At 38.0% G+C, this 18,338-nt stretch overlaps 2 protein-coding genes across 2 annotated transcripts; both read right to left on the reverse strand.

The window, feature by feature from the left end:
• Positions 1-6,751: 6,751 nt before the first annotated feature.
• Positions 6,752-8,884, reverse strand: LOC146382973 (interferon-induced transmembrane protein 1-like). The gene is made up of 3 exons (XM_084934014.1): positions 8,704-8,884; positions 7,721-7,947; positions 6,752-7,510 (listed from the first exon to the last, which is right to left on the reverse strand). Exons 1-3 carry the CDS (start codon positions 8,831-8,833, stop codon positions 7,355-7,357), a joined length of 513 nt encoding a protein of 170 aa, XP_084790140.1. The 5' UTR covers positions 8,834-8,884; the 3' UTR covers positions 6,752-7,354.
• A 1,684-nt stretch (positions 8,885-10,568) lies between these two features.
• Positions 10,569-15,777, reverse strand: LOC146382974 (dispanin subfamily A member 2b-like). Its single transcript, XM_084934016.1, has 3 exons — positions 15,584-15,777; positions 14,539-14,768; positions 10,569-14,135 (listed from the first exon to the last, which is right to left on the reverse strand). Exons 1-3 carry the CDS (start codon positions 15,663-15,665, stop codon positions 14,001-14,003), a joined length of 447 nt encoding a protein of 148 aa, XP_084790142.1. The 5' UTR covers positions 15,666-15,777; the 3' UTR covers positions 10,569-14,000.
• Positions 15,778-18,338: the final 2,561 nt, after the last annotated feature.

Consider the following 18,338-nt stretch of genomic DNA (forward strand, 5'->3'; position numbering starts at 1 on the left):
GAGCGAGTGAACGAATCACTCACTCACCCCCTCCCTCCTGACTCACAGCTTCTTCTTCTTCTTGGTTGGCAACCAATGTTAAGGCGCATTACCGCCCCCTGGCTCACAGCGCAGTGGACATTTAGATGAGAAAATATATATTTGACACACTTAAGGAATATATTATTAAAATACAAATAAACAAAATAAATGTTTATTAAGCAATTTTGATAGGAAATTGCTTAATTTTAGAAATGTTTTTGCTCTTTTTTCTCTATAAAATAGTTGTTGTTGTTTTTTTTTTTTTGAATCATTCATCTTAGCAGTGGGATTTACATGAAAAGGGAAACAAATTAAGTTTGAGTGAAAATGTAAAATTTTTGCACTCTCTGGTCAACTGACTCAGTGAATCAAATGACTCAAAAAACCCGATTCACTTTGGTGAGTGACTCATTAACACTCGATTCAGTAAAAAGAATCAAATTTACCATCACTAATGTCCGCCATTACCTGCCCGAAACCGGAAGTGACGTCATTTTCGCGGAAATGTAGTCTTTTTTACCATCAGGGCCTCAGGGCCTATACTGGTGTTTTTAAAAGTTATGTTTGACTTTATGACTTTCTGTGTCGTTTCTGGGATGCTTAGGACTCATATTGCACTGCTGGAAATAGTTTATTTTGATGCATATGCTGCTTTTTTGCAAATTTGCAGTATAATATTTATTTTCGTTTTTCCTGCAGTGTATAAAAATTGGTGTATTTCAAAAATAAAACGATGAAGACACTCAAAATAAATTTCCTGTGGTAGGAAACTATTTTGTGCAACTTTTTTGTATTTACAGTTTTGAGGGATAAGCCTCTTAAATTTCTCTAACTAGAAATATATGTTAAAAAAGCAAAAACGATTTTCAATTTTTTTGTAGTTTATTGCACTTTTTTGCAATTTATGTAATTACTATGCACTTAATGAATACATATTATTAAAATCTGGGCTATAATTGTTGTATTGATGTATAGCAACTTGAAATGCTCCCAAAAATGGCACCACACCATGTAAAAATATAATATAAGCTCTGGCGGACTTGGTTCTATGGTAGGTGTTAAAGGGCTAAGGAATATCGCTATTGGCTGTCCTAAAAGTCGCTAGAAGTTGCTAAATGATGTCATCACCTAATTTGCATAATTGGTCATGCTAATATAATTGTAACCTACGTTGTTGGAGAAAGAAATAACATCATGGAAGAGACATAAAGTGAGTAAAAAATGTCCTAAATGCATTTAGAATTTATTTAGAACTACAAATTAAATTTCTTTTAGCAATTATTGTTTTTTAATGTCACAATTCCAATCCTGATCCTTTATCTGGGCTTGGACTGGCAAAAGTGACCCAAAATTGGCACTCTGGTGGAGTTACTTTGTGTGTGTGTGTGTGTATATAAGTAGTTTTAAACCTTGTGATCCACAAAGCAGCATAACAGTAAAAGAAGAAATGACTGCGTTACAGTCAGTGCAGGAGCAGCGGCTTCGCTCATGCGCGATTCATTTGCAGTTTGGACGCATAGGTGTGAACATCTCCTGCCCTGATAGCAGCTGGGGGAGGACTATCCTCCGCCTGTGAGCGCTTTGGTATGGGTGAGGTGCCCACGGCAGCACCGCTGCTTGTTGAGAGTAATAATAATAATAATGCATTTTATTTATAGGCGCCTTTCAGACCCTCAAGGTCACCGTACAAAAGCACATGAGCAATAGCAGCAAAAAATATATTAAACATGGTAAAATAAAATTTAGACATAGACAGTCATAAAAGTATAAAAGCAAATATAAAAACAGAGCAAGGTAAAAATGGACTAAGACAGATCAGGTGTATGCAATTCTAAATAGATGAGTTTTGAGACGTGATTTAAAAGTGGTGAGACAGTGTGTGGTCCGGAGAACAAGTGGAAGTGCATTCCAAAGTCTCGGGGCAGAACAACTAAAGGCTCTGAGTCCAATGGTTGTCAGGCAAGCAGATGGAACAGACAGAAGGGAAGCTGAAGAAGAGTCGAGTGTACAAAGGGGCGAGTATGTATGGAGAAGATCGGATAGATATGGAGGAGCAAAGTTATGAAGCGCTTTAAAAGTGAGAAGCAGGATCTTGAAATTGACACCGAGGCAAATTGGAAGCCAATGGAGCTGTTTAAGAACAGGTGTTTGTTATATGTTCAGTGGATCTAGTTCTGGAGATAATACGAGCAGCTGTATTTTGGGCTAATTTATGGAGGGATTTATGAGGTAGACCATAGAAAAGAGAATTACAGTAATCTAAACGAGATGTGACAAGAGCATTGACAAGTATGGCAGGTACTGTGTGGAGTGAGTGAGGGACGAAGGCGGTTAATATTACAGAGATGAAAGTAGGAAGACCGAGTGATATTATTTATATGTGGTGTGAAGGACAGAGTGCTATCAAGGATGACACCAAGGCTCTTAACCTGGGGGGAGGGTGTGACATCAGAGTTATCAATGGATAATGAAAGACTGGTTGGAACTGTAGTCAGTTTTGATCTGGTGCCTATTAAAATGAATTCTGTTTTATTGCCATTAAGTTTAAGAAAGTTGTGAGTAAACCAGACCTTGATTTCACTTAAACAGTCAGAAATGGATGTAGGTGGGAGAGTAGCTGTAGGTTTTGAGGATAGGTAGAGCTGGGTGTGTAATATTTGTTTGCACTGATTGCCGATCACGCTTCAACTGAGTTGTCCTCGGTCAGAAGGAATGGTACTCCACAGTGATGTAGTTCCAATAACTTTAATAAGGAGGTGGCAGATGACATCAACAGGATGTACAGCGTTGGTAGGGAGGCATTACAGTATTCACATGCAGGTAAAGGGGGTGTGAGTGTGTATATGGGTGTGTGTGTGTGGTCATATGGTAAGCACGCACACAGTATTAACTCACACAGGAATGCAAGTAAATACGTTACTCCTCTGACACACCTCTCATCTGTGCAGAACTGCGCTGAACACGTTCCCAACCGGAAGTACAGATACCGAGGTGCATCATGGGTAACGTAGTCTAAAACAGTTACAGTGAACAAGCGGACTTTTAACAGGGTGTCATCTGCATAGCAGTGAAATTGGAGGTTATGCTTCCTAAAAATATTACCTACGGGTAGGAGATAGATGATAAAAAGTAAAGGACCCAGGACAGAGCCTTGGGGTACACCGGAATTAACTGGAGTAGATACTGATCTGTGAGGGAGTAATTGAACAAACTGTGAGCGACCAGAGAGATGAAAGAGGTAAACCAGGCGAGGACTGTACCATTGATGCCAATAGATGCTAATCTGTGAAGAAGGATGCGGTGGGAGATAGTATCAAAAGCTGCTGTAAAGTCAAGGAGAATGAGGATGGATATAAGTCCAGAGTCAGCTGCAAGCAGAAGATCATTGGTGATTTTTACTAGGGCTTTTTCTGCACTGTGACATGAACAGAAGCCGGACTGAAACTGTTCATACAAGTAATTTCCAGGAAGATGACGATGAACCTGTGCAGCCACTATCTTTTCCAGAATTTTTGCTAAGAAAGGGAGATTTGAAATTGGCCTGAAATTATTTAGATTGGAGGGATCTGAACCATTCTTTTTCAGTATTGGGATTATTATTGCAGTTTTAAGAGAAGAAGGAACAGAACCAGATTTAAGAGAGGAGTGTACGATATTAGCAATCAGTGGGGCAAGAGACGGGAATGAGAGTTTAACAAGATTAGTCGGCAGTGGATCAAGTTTACACGATGATGACTTTAAGTTAGTAATTATGGAAGATAGCTGAGTTATTGTGGGAAGTTCAAAGTGGGATAGAGAGGATGCCAGCTGAGAAGGACAAAAAATGCAGATAGAAAATGCAGATAGAACAAGTGACCATCTCACAGGACGAGGACAGTTGTTGATAAAGATTCTCAATCTTGGTTGCAAATTTGTTGCAAACTGTGTGTATGCATACACAAAGAGTGTGTATGTATGGCAAAGATATCTGGGGTTTTAACAATATTATGCAATGTAGTAAACAACGTGAGAGTGTTTCCTTCAGCGGATTCAATAACAGAGGTGTAGTAGGCAGATTTAGCATGATGAATAGCTTCTTTATAATGTTGTATATGACTGAGATACATGTCTTTGTGAATAGTAAGTCCTGTTTTCCTGGAGAGACGTTCCAGGCGGCGTCCAGTAGCTTTAAGTTGGCGAAGTTCCGATAAATACCATGGCGCAGAGCGAGAGAAAGAAACAGTTCGAGTTTTTTTGGGGAGCCAAGGTATCTAAGAAGTTGATAAGTTCAATGTTATAGTAAGATACCAGGTCGTCTATGGAGGCATCAATGGTAGGTGAATTATTAATGCCATGGGAAAGAGCTAATAGTTCAATGCCCCTAATATTTCTAAAAGTAATTGAGCGGTTTTGTTTATTTTTGTATAGTGGGAGACTAACGCTGAATAAAACTAATTTATGGTCTGAAAAAGGCATGTCCAATACAGCACAATTCTTAGGGGTGACACCTGTACAGCAAACAAGATCCAAAATGTGTCCTTTGGAGTGTGTGGGAATGTCCATAAGAGCGATACGCGTTTTCACATCAAAAAGTCATCATAAATAAGTCTCCAATAACACTAGAAAAAGTTTCCAGATTTGCCGCTAGTCACTTTTTAGAAAAAAAGTCGCTAGTGGGGTCTGAAAAATCGCTAAATATAGTGACAAAGTCGCTAAGTTGGCAACACTGACGTGACCTAGCTTCTATCGGATATTTATATAGAGATCCTCCAGCTTCAAACTGTATTACCCTTCAAGGACCTGCAGTTCAAAAGAGCGCCCCTCCGATAGCCAAACCCATCTGTTCTCTGATTGGATAGTTAAATTTGTGATTGACATGATATTGACCAATCAGATGAAAAGAATAAAAATGGGGTCAAAATTCATACTTGTATTCATACTATTCACACGTATTTTTTGGCTAAGTCCTCACACAAATCTTTTTTACGCACACACAAATTCTTTTTACACATACAAATCCTGATTTACAAGTACAAAATATTTATGAGCCCTGGTTTTTTCGTGAGATTTCGTCCTGTGTTGTTTATTATTTGTGTGTACTTTGTGTTCCCTGTTTGCTTTGTTATTCTAAGTAAATAAAATGAAATTTAATCTGGTATGTTATTTAATAAATTTATTTTTATGTGTTTATATGAAAATAAAACTTTATTTATATATTTATTAATGAACAAAAATGAAATGGAAAAATACATTAAAACTCCTCAAATAAAATAATCAATGATGCGTGTGCTTGTACTGCCATGTTTTGGCCAAGATCTGGCTTTCCTCAGGTGAGAAGCACATGAAAAGAGAAAAAAAAAGTGAAGTTGTGGCTGTTGAAGGGCTCTCAATAGAGATGTGCACTGTCCGAAGGTCTGAGACAGTTAGGAATAAGGTTATGGGTAGGGTTAAGTTAGGATTAAGGTTAGGGTTAGGGCTGGAATACATGGCTGGAATGTGTGTTACCGCCGGGAGTATCATTCTATTGGATTCCATCCAAAATACGGTGCATATCATAGGGGTGCGTTTGACGCAATCCTTTTTTTTTTTTTTTTTGCCTGTCCTGTTCTTTAGCTGTCAGAATTGTTGTCTGACAGCCAGGAAGGATTTACTTTACCAAGTGGAGCATCACCGCCATGCCATATTGGTCCATTTGATCGACCTTTTTGTTACTATTTATTTTTGTTTTATTTTATTTTCAGTTGTTACAGATGGGACAGACATGGCTGGGGGATAGGAAAGGGAGAAAGAAAGATGAAGGAAAAGAAAAACAGAGGAGAAGCGGGACAGTGAGAAAGGGCACTTACAAAGAAAGAAATCTCCTGGATCACCCGTTGAGAGAAAAAAAAAAAGGAAAAAAGAGAAAACAAGCAAAGAAAGAGCAACATTATAAACACAACACCATCACAATAATCTAGCTAACAGTAAATAAAAGTTAATACTAAATACTGAATGTTGTTGTGCACGCTTGTATTCAAAACGTTTCTCCATGTAACGATCTGCTAGAGGGTATGGGGAGTCATAGCCCAGTCCCCCAGGGCATGAAGCAGGCATGGAGGAGATCCAGGCCCCAGAGTGTGAGACCCCAAGGAGGACCACCGGAGGGGCATCCGTGCCACCCTCCTGGGAAGAGTGAGAGGATGGCAGAGGAATGGAGAAGAAGTGGACTGGTTCCAGTTTTTAAGGACAAGGGAGATGTGCAAAACTGTGCCATATATTGAAGCTGCAGGAAAGAGTTGGTGAAAAAAGTTTACGGAGAGAGAGGTGACCATCAGTGAGTAGTAGTATGGCTTCATAAGTAAATAGGAAGACCACAGAAAAGATTCAAGAGTATAGTGAAGGAGAGTTGGTGTAACAGAGGAGGATGCAAGGGATGGGGTGAGCTGGAGAAAGATGATCTGCTGTTGCAACTCCTAAAGTGGGCAGTGAAAGAAGAAGATTCCCAAGTGTGATACATTTATTGAGTTAAGATGGTCAGTTTAGTGTAACGACCAAAAAATCTACTCAACTGGAAATAAACCTGAAAACAACAATTCCTCAGAAGTAGACTATTTCCATTCTAAGATATTAAACTACAATATTCATTTCTAAAAAGGAAGAAGGAATTGCTATCGAGGCTACAAGAGCTCCTAGAAATTGATGGAATCTAAAAAACAAACAAAAAACCCAACCCTAGGAAATACATTTTTTAATGAGTTACAGTCCAACACCATTTAAATCTCAAAGATTATATTTATTATAACATAGCATACAAATCAACTCTAAATTCTCTAAATCGAACAAATTCTAAGGGGATGAAATGTCCACACTGTTTCTGTGGAATATTAGTGAGTGGAAAATGAAACCTCTCAATAAAAAGATTTTCCTGCCATGAATGAGCTGAGATCCCCGTCAGTGAATATGCAGCATGATCCACAGCTACAGAAAAAAGTTTTTTGTGAACAAAGAAGAATTCCGTATACTGTCATTCATTGTTCCGTATGTAATTTAGCAGACGCCAAATGCAGTGTGCTTATTTTTCACCTGGGTGTAGATAGATAGGCACAAACATTAATTTAATTGGCCAAAAATCATCTTTATATACATTTACCTTCACTGAAATATGAAAAAACAATATATATGAAATGTTATCTTTTCCAAACAAAAGACATGCCAACAGAGACAAATCATAGTCAAAATCTCACAATGAAGACTGATAATAAAATTGATGTTAATATTTCTCATCCAAATTCTTTAATGATAAGTCACAGCAGCAAGCAATGCACTGCAATCTGTTAAAAGGAAGCGTTTTGGCAGGGTTTGTTACTTTGAGAGCTTAATGATATACCCCTTCCAATACAACTATCATCGTAATAATGAATAACAGGAGTCCAAGGGCAACCAGGACTGTGGAAGTGATGTTAAGCTGGCGAGCAGTGGCCCCATAATGCCGTGCACCCTCCAAATCTCCAACCACCTTCCGGTCTCTGGCCTAAAAGGACGGAAGCATATAGATTGTAAAAGTGTAGTTGGAGTTCATGGATATTAACTTGATCTATATGGTCAAATCAATATAATGTAGGTCATAGTAAGCAGATAGTTAAAAACTGATATATTTATTCAAGCACACAAATGCACACACACAGACACAAACACTCAGAAGAATAACAGATGCTCAAAAAACTGATTTAATTAACCTCACCTTGATAGAATAAATGAGAGCTGCAAGTCCAAGACAACAGGGGTTTGAGTAGGCAAAGCAGAGGAGGGACCAGATAATATGGTCCTTTGGAGGCTCAGTGACGATGTTCACACTGGTGTGCTGAACCAATACAGATCCTCCAGGCTGTCCAGAGGGCCCATCATAGGTCCTCACCTGCATTGGAACATAAGCTGGAGGTTTCATTGCTCTCACTGGTCTGACCTCAGCTGCAGTTTGGAGAGAGGGAAGATGTTGAAAAGAGTTACTGACATTGATCATTTCATTTTTGAAGTCTTTGGGCAGTGAGGGAGTTAAAGCAGTTGTCTCTGTTAGAAACTGAACAGTAACAGCTGTGTCTCTGGGGTCCAGGTATTTCCAAAAGGTTGTTGTGTCCTCGCAACTGAATTTTTCCTAAATCTTTGAATTATGAATTCACTGAATAAATTAATAAATATAAATAAACAATGTAAATAATATGACTGTGAGTAAATGGTTTGGGACAAAGCACACGATATTTTGAGGATTCTGGACTCACAGTTGGTGACACAAACGAAGTTAAAATGAAGTGACATCAAAAATCTGCTTACGCACAGTGATAAAATCTCTCTTCTGCTTTTTACATTTAACGGGTCTGACATGCTGGATGAAATATGCTGAGTGTCAGAGGGCTTGAGCACATAAACATCACCTACCGCCCCTCCCCCAATTCTGAAGCCTACATTTAACACAGAACAAATGCAGATGTCGTCTTCTGAAAACTGTACTAACCACCACAGCCACAAAATTCAATTTTGATTACAACCAAAGAGAAACATAAAGATTCTTATGTCACATCTTCAATATATGGCAGAGAAACTTCAAGAAAAAGTCTTTCACAAGATTCCTCCATTGTGCAACAGCCTCATCGTGAAAACAGACAGCATTGCTACACACACACAGCTACACAGACACAAAAGGAAATGGAAATTAAAAAGTTTTCCTACTTTGAAGTTCACTGTGCCTCTCCTCAGACTCTACTAAGACAACCCGATCTTCGTTTCCAGTATCACGAAACATGTCAGTCATTAGACTCAGCCGTCTGTAATTATGTGAGCGTAACAGCGTGCTCAGCATACAGGAATTGAAAGCAGACGTTGGTTTCGTTTCACATTTGTGTTGTGCTGTGTGGGTTCAGGAATTTGCGTCATTGGCATGATCAAACAGGATAAGGAAGGAAGTTCAACACAGCCTTTGTTGTTACAGTGACAATCAGATACAGAAGGTAAAACAAACATTGAACACTTTTCTAAGTAAATATATTTTGAAAGGTGGTATTGACATGAAATTCTCAGCAGATGTCAGTACCAATCCATCCAGTAGATGTCCATAAATTATGTGTTCTAATGAGAAACAGTACAGGGAAAGAATTTTGAACACACGAGGAAATGGAGATGCAAAAAAGGCAAGAAAAATCATGACACTGGAGGTCAGGACACAGAGGAGTGAAAAGAATTACCAGAAGAGTTATCCAGTTGCCAAGAAAGTAGTGCACCTGTGGAGCACTACAGAAAGATCTGGAATCAGCATGGAAAATTGTTTCAAAGACAATAAGTAATGAGGTCAACCACTGTGACCTTTATGCACCATGCAAGATTCCATTGCTGAAGAAAAAGCAAGTTGAAGAGCGTTTAAACTTTGCTGAACAACATTTAGACAAGCCTGTGAAATACTCTGAGAATATAGTATGGTCAGATCAGACCAGATGAGATGCTACAATACACACCATGTTTGGAGGTCAAAAGGCACTGCATATCACTCCACAAACACCAGACCAAGTGGAATCTGGAGGTTAGAATATGATGGTGTAGGGATGTTTTTCAGCAAGCGGGACTGACAGGCTTCGTATAATTGAAGGAAGGATGAAATTAAAAATATACAAAGACTATCTTGATAAAAATCTGCTCACTTTCAGCTTTTTTTAGAGAAAGAAAATAAAGCCAGACCCAGCCAATCACTTGACCTGAATCCAGCTGAAAGTCTGTGGAAAGAGCTAAAGCTACATTTTTCAATGCCTCTGCAAAATGGGTTAAAAAAACATAAACAACTGTGGGATACTGTTTGTCCATGATTTGAACCGGGGGAACAAATTGTGGCAGGATGAGCACGATATCATTTGTATCCCACTGTAACTTTACTGTATAAAGAGCTAACGGCTCCAAAACGTCAGGAGTAGTTAGTCATTACAAGAAGTGTTTGTGAACTAAAAATCAAGAATGTGGGATACTGTTTGTCCGTGATTTGGAGAGCCCATGCTCGAACGCAGGGAAACCCAATTCTGCAGGGGAGACCTACCTTGGCACTTGTGCAGGTGAAGCCAGAGGGAAGATATGCTTCACCATATTTTCTAGTCTTTGGCTTAGAAGGAAGTTGGTTTGGAAACATATTCAGCGATGCTTCATCTCCTGCTTTGCATTTGTGTGGGAGCCCCATCAAAAACCTGTCCATTATGCTAGCAGTGTCCAAGCTTTCTTTTTTTTTTCTTTTTTTTTCATACCCCCCCCCCTCTCAATGGCTCTGCGGGGCGGGCCCCGCACTTTGGGAACCTCTGCCTTAAAGTGGGGTTTGGCTGGTGGGAGCACCCTAAGATTGGACATATAGGGAATATAATTACATAGAAATAAATTATCATGATAATTTGTACTGTCAGCTCCAGCATATTTAACCTGGTGTACAGGCTATGATCAACTAAACTGTGCTGATGCTGCTCTGTGTTTCTCTGCCCTTTGTGAACTTAGCCAGCTCAACTCAATAAGATCTAACTCAGTGTTAGCCCCGTGATTTATTATCTTTCCAGGATATACAGGCCTTTCGCCCTGTACAAGTTCATGTGTCAGACATGATTTTTCCCTGGGAAATACAGTAATGTACATTTTCATTTAAAGCACTGAAAAGGTTCGTTTGTTGATATTTTTGAGCTGTTGAAATGATCTGCCAACTCACCAAATATCACCAAACACCATTTTTCTTTATCGTTATATTTTCTAACTAATTTTGTAATTTGTAACTCCATAAGTTTATAATTAATGTAATAATATCAAATGGACATTTTAGAAGTGGATCTTTAGACCAGACTGTTTAACGCAATCTTAGAGAGTGCGAGTTTGGCCACTTGGTGGTGAAACAGATAAAATACAAATGAGATGGAGAAGAAGCAAAACACAGTTGTTGAGGCCTGACTTTTGCAAGACAAAACACTCATAGTAGGGTAGGTCTGATCAATAAATACAATAAAGACATAATTAATTACCAAACAAACACAACTGCCACTTAACACACTATGTTGTTATGTTAAGTTTTCAAGTTAATGATTTGTTTGTAGTTTTCCGGGGACAATGTTAAATACTGTGGTTTAAGGTAGAGATGGTCTGATACCACATTTTTATGTCCGATACCGATATCATAAATTTGGATATCTGTCGATACCGATATGAAGCCGATATAGTGTATTTTTTAATCAATAAAACTGTTTTTAATATCTAGCTGCATTTTGTATAAGTTCATACTTAAGTTTTAAAAAACAAAACACTGAAGCTATTCTGTTATATCTGTATGCAAAAACACACTGCACCCAAAATATTTCATAGTTCAGCAATACTGATCAATCTAATAAACTTAAACCTACTCCATCCTCCCTATTCTGGTATTTTAAAGAGTACTTAGCAGAAATATTAAACAACCTAACTGATAGGGTTGCAAACTCCCTGCAAAAAAAAATAGGGAACCACCCCCCACCCTCCGCCTCGTGATGACGTAATCAACTTTAATTTAATGTACCTGTAAAAAAGAAATGCACAGAAATCAATTATTTTTCTACAATATTTAAATCGATTCAACATCTTTCTTCAACAGAATTGCAAACTGCACAGATGGTACCTTCCCAAAGGAAAAAGTACTATAGCTTACTAGGGTATATATTAGACTTAATAGTTAATATATACAGTAATAGACTTCTATACATTTTACATCAGATTAAAACTTTGGGTGTAATATTCAGATAATACTCCTCCACATACTCCTCCGACAAGCTAAGGTAATGAGCTGAGTTACGCCATGTCGCAAGTTTTGTGAGGTGCTTTTGTGATATTTAATAGATCGGATTACAGTTTTTTATTTCCCTCCGATATCCGATGTAGTAATTTAGGTTAGTATCGATACTGATACCGATACACAATATCGGATCGGTCCATCCCTAGTTTAGGGTATGTAATGTACCTCTTACCATAAATGGCCAAATCTAATCTCATAATAAAACTTTTTTTAAATTAAGAAATTGATTTGATAAAGGTTCATTGTGTCATAATATTTATACAGACCAAATGCTGACATCCCCTGGCCATCAGTTACTATTAAATCTAAGTGGAGGGAAGAACATAAGCAAGCAAGAAATTTATTAATATATCACTTTCGGAACAGCTCCCAGCTGAAAACAAAGTGATGTACATTTGATATGCCAAAAACGATACAATGAATAAAGATAAGCAAGAAGTCACATGTAAAATGATGGTTAGAATTAATTTTAAAATAATAAAATCAGCACAAATAGCAAAAATAAAATAGTATAAAATGATAATTAGAACTGCATTCAAGACAATAAAATCAGCACATTAGATTACACTAAAACAACAAAATCAGGGTCATACTGTGTCATACGCCAACAAGTAAAAATTGGTTTTAAGACGTGTTTTAAAAGAGTACAATGAAGGGGCCTCTCTAATGTGCTGGGGCAGATTGTTCCAGAGATTAGGAGACCCAGGGGGTGATTAAGGACGAAGAAGCTCAGAGAGGTAAGGTGGGGCAAGACTGTTTAAACATTTAAAAAGAAATATTAGAATTTTACAATGAACTCTAAGATGTACAGGCAGCCAATGGAGTGAAGCAAAGATGGGAGTTATGTGCTCTCTTTTGCAAGTTCTGTTAAAAGTAGTGCAACAGGCTTTGAACCACCTGCAGATGAGAGAGAAGAAACTAACTCCAAAATACAGTGCATTAGAGTAATCTAAACGAGATGAAATAAAAGCATGGATTACTGTTTCAAAATCCGGCCTGGATAAAGCGCCTTAAATGATAAAAACTGTACTTGACAGTAGCCCTAATTTGAGTGTTCAATTTAAAATTACTGTCCATCTTAAAACCCAGGTTAGTAACAACAGGTTTAAAATACTCTGCCAGGGGTCCCAAATCAATAGTCAAACATAGTCACCTCAATTTTGCTTGAATTACATCTTTAAAAAGTTTAGGGACATCCAAGATTTAATATCTTCTAGACATGCTAGAAGTGGTTTAATAGAGAACGCATCTTTCTGCTTCAGAGGGAGATAAATCTGGCAGTCACCAGCATAACAGTGGAAGGATATTCCATGCCTTCTGAGGATGGTTCACAAGAGTTGTAAATATAATGAAAAAAGCAAAGGCCCTAAAATTGAGCCCTGCAGGACCCCTAACTGAAAAGCGGCTGAAAATGACTCAAATCCTAAAAAGTTAACACTAAAAGTTCTGTCAGAAAGATAAGACCTAAACCAATTCAAAACAGCATCATAAATGCCTTGCAAGATGGTGTAAGCGGGACAGTAAAATGTTGTAGTCTACAGTGTCAAAAGCAGCTGTTAGGTCAAAGAGGACAAGAACAACATGATTACCAGAATTACAGGTAAGAAAGATATCATTAAAAATCTATAAGAGTGGTGACTTAGTGCTATGGAGGTTTTTAAAACCTGTTTGGGACACCTCTAAGATACCATTCTCATTTTTAAAAAATCGATCAATTGGCAATAAACAATTTTCTCTAAGATTTGGAGACAGGATCACTTGGAGAACCACTGGTGGCCGACCACATTTACATGATCTGCGCAACTTTGTTTATTATATTCATTGTTTTCATGAATGGCCAAATGGTCTGTTGCAATGAATTATGGGACGCCTTTTTCTCCTCCCTTTTTATAAAGGATGACTAAGGATGACCAGTGCTAACGGAAGCAACAAAGGAAGCACCGAAGCACCTTTCCTTAGTATTTGGATAATCGGAGCAGCTTTTATAATGACCGCCACAGTTCCTAACTGAGAGACTAAGCAAAATGAACTATTAGAACATACCCCTATTTCTGAAATTAAACAATGGGTCTGAAGCTGTGTTTTTCTTTACAGAATTTGAGGCTTAATAACAAGTCAAAGAAGCAACTAACTTAATCTCGGTGTAAATGATAATAGTACGGTTCTCTGTGAGCATAATCAGATAGATTTGCAGTCACAGAACTTTAATTAAGATTAAAATCACAAATCCAATGACAAACAGGACGGTGGCGGCAATGTTAAGCTCACGGGCAGTGAGCCCATGACGTCGTGCACCCTCCAGATCTCCGGCCACCTTCCGATCTCTGGCCTAGAAGGACAGAAACATATAGACTGTAATAGTGTAATCATCTTTATCCCAATGTAAATTGAAACTGAAAATGTTAAGCATAGCATTTAATTTTCTGGAAAAGTTACGCTTCCTGTTTTTAGTAAACACAAGCAATTATAATAATAATCCCAGTAGCCTGTTTTTTGTGCCCATATAGTTTCCTTGTTACTATCAGTGTAGGAAATAATGTAAACTGTATAACATATTTAAGATATTTCTTTCATCAAATCATTTATCTCTATTTTTATCAGTCAGTTTTTTGCACTTCAGTTTTGGTGTTTGTTGTGTTCGATGCCATGATCATGTAGCTTGATTTATATGGTAAATCAATGTATATTAAGATATGGTAGGCAGGCAGGTATATATTTGCATACAAACACACCTTGATAGAATAAATGAGAGCTGCAAGTCCAAGACAACAACAAGGGTGTGAGTAGAGAAAGCAGAGGAGGGACCAGATAAAATGGTCCTTTGGAGGCTCAGTGACGATGTTCACACTGGTGTGCTGAACCAATACAGATCCTCCAGGCTGTCCAGAGGGCCCATCATAGGTCCTCGCCTGCATTGGAACATAAGCTGGAGGTTTCATTGCTCTCACTGGTCTGACCTCAGCTGCAGTTTGGAGAGAGGGAAGATGTTGAAAAGAGTTACTGACATTGATCATTTCATTTTTGAAGTCTTTGGGCAGTGAGGGAGTTAAAGCAGTTGGCTCTATCAGAAACTGAACAGTAACAGCTGTGTCTCTGGGGTCCAGGGGTCCAACTTTCCAAAAAGGTTGCTATGTCCTCTCACCTAATTTATTTTTTTAAATCTTTGAATTGTGAAATTGAAATTCACTGAATAAATTAATAAATATAAATAAATAATGTAAATGATATGAATATGAAACATGTTTTGGGACAGAACACACGATTTTCTGAGGATTCTGCACTCACAGTCGGTGATACAAACTAAGTTAGCATGCAGTGACATCAAAAATTTGCTTACGCACAGTGATAAAATCTCTCTTCTGCTTTTTACATGAAGCCATTTAACAGGTCTGACTATAGTGGATGAATCTGCTGAGTGTCAGTGGGCTTGAGCACATAAACATCACCTACCGCCCTTCCCCCAATTCTGAAGCCTACATTTACTATCTTGATTGCTTTTCTGTAAGTGAGCACAGAACAAATGCAGATTACTTCTTCTGAAAACTGTACTACCCTTACCAATACTGCACCACCAATTACACCAATTACAACCAAAGAGAAACATAAAGATTCTTATGTCACAACTTCAATATATGGCAGAGAAACTTCAAGAAACAGTCTTGCACAAGATGCCCCCATTGTGCAACAGCCTCATAAAAACAGACAGCATTGCTACACACACACACACACACAGCTACACAGACACAAAACGAAATGGAAATTAAAAAGTTTTCCTACTTTGAAGTTCATCGTGCCTCTCCTCAGACTCTACCAAAACAACTGAATCTTCAGTTCCAGTATCACGAAACATGTCGGTCATTGCCCTCAGCCGTCTGTAATTATGTGAGGTCCGTACTCAAATTCCATTAACAGCCAAGTTCCCAGTATACAGGAGTTGAAAGCCGACGTTGGTGGTTAGTTTCACATTTGTGCTGTGCTGTGCTTGGTTCAGCTATTTGCGTCATTCACATAATCAAAAGAAGGAAGTTTGATAAAAATAAATATTGAATGCTTTACCAATTTTCTAAGTAAATATATTTTGAACGGTGGTATTGACATGAAATTCTCACCAGATGTAGGCAACAATCCAGCCAGTAGATGTCCATAAGTTTTATGTTATAATGAAAAACAGTATAGGGAAAAAAATCTGAGCCCATGAGAAAATGGAGATGCAAAAAAGGCAAGAAAAATCAAGACACTGGAGGTCAGGACACAGAAGAGTGAAAAGAAATATCAGAAGAGTTTAAGAACTTTTAAGCTTTGCTGAACAACATTTAGACAAATCTGTGAAATACTCTGGTCAGATGAGACCAGATGAGATGTGTTGTGGAAGTTTTCCATTTAATAAGGCCTGCAGACAAGCGGTGAGCGGTAGCTAACATTCTTTAATCAAAACAAGAACAGGTGAGGGAATGCATCATCGCGGGGCAGACGATGAGCAGAGTCCCGCCCGGAGCCTAGTATGGCTCTCAGTTAAATACCACTTACAGGAACAAAAAGCAGTACACAGCTGTTTCACACCTTTGGTTTTTCCCCCCAAAGAAAGTTTCACACTCCCTTGCTACCTCTTACAGTGGAGAAAGAGACAAAAGACCTCATAACCAGTTTCTCATTCTCCTTCTTATCTCGATAGTCCCACAAGAGATGCTCAAGGGTCTCATCTTCATCACAATTTACCGGGAGACGCCCGAGAGAGATAAGCCACACCACATCCCTCATATTCTCAGCAATGATCTTATCTTGAATATTTTTAACTATCAATAAATTTTCTCCCATTTCTGCATGTCTATATTGAATTATACCTTCATTTTTAATATCATTAATTGTATTATACTTTTCCTTTGTACTAATCTTCAAAATATTGAGATTATGTCGGCCTTGGCTCATTAAAGTCCTTGTCTTTAAATTAACTTTGTCTGTGTGTGTTTCAGGTCCTGCACTCTCATAGACTGAATGAACCAGCATTGCAGCCATGGGTCATTGTGAGCATCACAGGGAAGGTTGAAGCCGCCCACTGCACCTGTAAGGCCGGAGTCGTGGAGACCTGCACCCATGTCACTGCTTTTCTGTTTAAAGTAGAAGCAACAGTGCGGATCTGTGGCACAAGGACTGTTACAGATGAACCTGCATACTGGGTTTTGCTGGGTAATGTGACCAAGATACAGCCAGAGGTTGGCCATAAGATAGACTTCTCTTCTTCAGCTGCCCAAAAAAAGGCTCTCAATCAAAACGTAAACAGACCATCCGTATTGAAAGGTAAAAGGAGCCGTCCTCAAAAAAGAAAAATCCCACCTGCTAATTTGGAGGAGTTGTCACCGCTATTGGATACTTTGCTGGAATACAGTAAAGCTGTGGGTTGTGGGAATGACCCATAATGTTTTATCTAGGGGTCTAGATTTATGCCTGAAGTGCACTGCCATGTAAATAATTTGCATTTACTGAATATGTACTGACTGAGTCCCACTGTTCAAAAGATGAATGAAGAAACAAACTAATTTTTGCCCTTTTTTAAAATTAAAACCACTTTATAGAACATAAGATCAGTTACAATGTAGAATCCATGTCATTTATAGTTTACAAATGACAAAATGTTTACACAAAATCATGACAGCATTTACATGATATCCGTCACTACTAACACTACTTAATTTACTGTATCATTTTAAAAATTACCGCTATTTATACAGCACAAGACTTATAATATATATTATATATTAATATTTAATATTAATATTATATATCAATATTTAACAAGAGCAAGTTTCATTTTCCCTGGTTTTACTACCACACCGTTCACCAAAACGCAGCAAACCTTCACCATTTTTATCCAGAAGGGTCACCTCTTCACCCTCACATGGAAGAAGTAATCTGATTGGCATGGTGGTATGTTTGAAGCAGGGATTTCGGAGTGTCCCTTGCTGGAACCCAGTCACGATGTGTTTCATCAATTGCTATGACCTCAGAGTGCATCGAAAATAAAACTAATAGGCTATATGAACATATTTAGAACTTACCGGAATGAAAATGTCTGGAGCACCAACGGATATTTGGAGATGGAAGAGAACTGAATATCAGCTCGTCTCACAGCTGCTATCCAGACTAGTGATGGGAATTCCGGCTCATTTCAGCTCAGCTCCGGCTCTTTCAGCTCCGAAGCGGCTCTTCGGGTTGATTTGTTGCTTTAAATAATGTATTATTAACAACAATATAAAATGATGCACAAAATGAACTACTACTGTAAAAAATGTGCTTTTTATTTATAAATGTTTATTATATAAATATTATTTTATTTATTCACAGCACACAAAATGTAAAAAAAATATATATATATAAAGTACAAAAAACAACTATTTGCAATTACATTTTCAGCTTTTTTCCTTTTAAACCAATTCAAAATAAAACAACACAAAACACTGCGAACCACAACACAATAAAATATTGATTAAAATATGCAAAACAAAAAGAAAAAGATGAACAACCAGATCTTTAATTA

This window comes from Perissodus microlepis, chromosome 7, assembly GCF_051167445.1.
Source record: "Perissodus microlepis isolate ML-2025 ecotype Zambia chromosome 7, ASM5116744v1, whole genome shotgun sequence".
Taxonomy (NCBI): Eukaryota; Metazoa; Chordata; class Actinopteri; order Cichliformes; family Cichlidae; genus Perissodus; species Perissodus microlepis.

Excerpts from the sequence above, each read along its gene's own strand:
- LOC146382973 (XM_084934014.1), bottom strand. The coding sequence starts at position 8,833 with ATGCTGAGCACGCTGTTACGCTCACATAATTACAGACGGCTGAGTCTA. Across the intron at positions 7,948-8,703 it reads GAGGCACAGTGAACTTCAAA|CTGAGGTCAGACCAGTGAGA; the intron begins GTAGGAAAACTT and ends TCCAAACTGCAG. Across the intron at positions 7,511-7,720 it reads CTCTCATTTATTCTATCAAG|GCCAGAGACCGGAAGGTGGT; the intron begins GTGAGGTTAATT and ends CCGTCCTTTTAG.
- LOC146382974 (XM_084934016.1), bottom strand. The coding sequence starts at position 15,665 with ATGACCGACATGTTTCGTGATACTGGAACTGAAGATTCAGTTGTTTTG. Across the intron at positions 14,769-15,583 it reads GAGGCACGATGAACTTCAAA|CTGAGGTCAGACCAGTGAGA; the intron begins GTAGGAAAACTT and ends TCCAAACTGCAG. Across the intron at positions 14,136-14,538 it reads CTCTCATTTATTCTATCAAG|GCCAGAGATCGGAAGGTGGC; the intron begins GTGTGTTTGTAT and ends CTGTCCTTCTAG.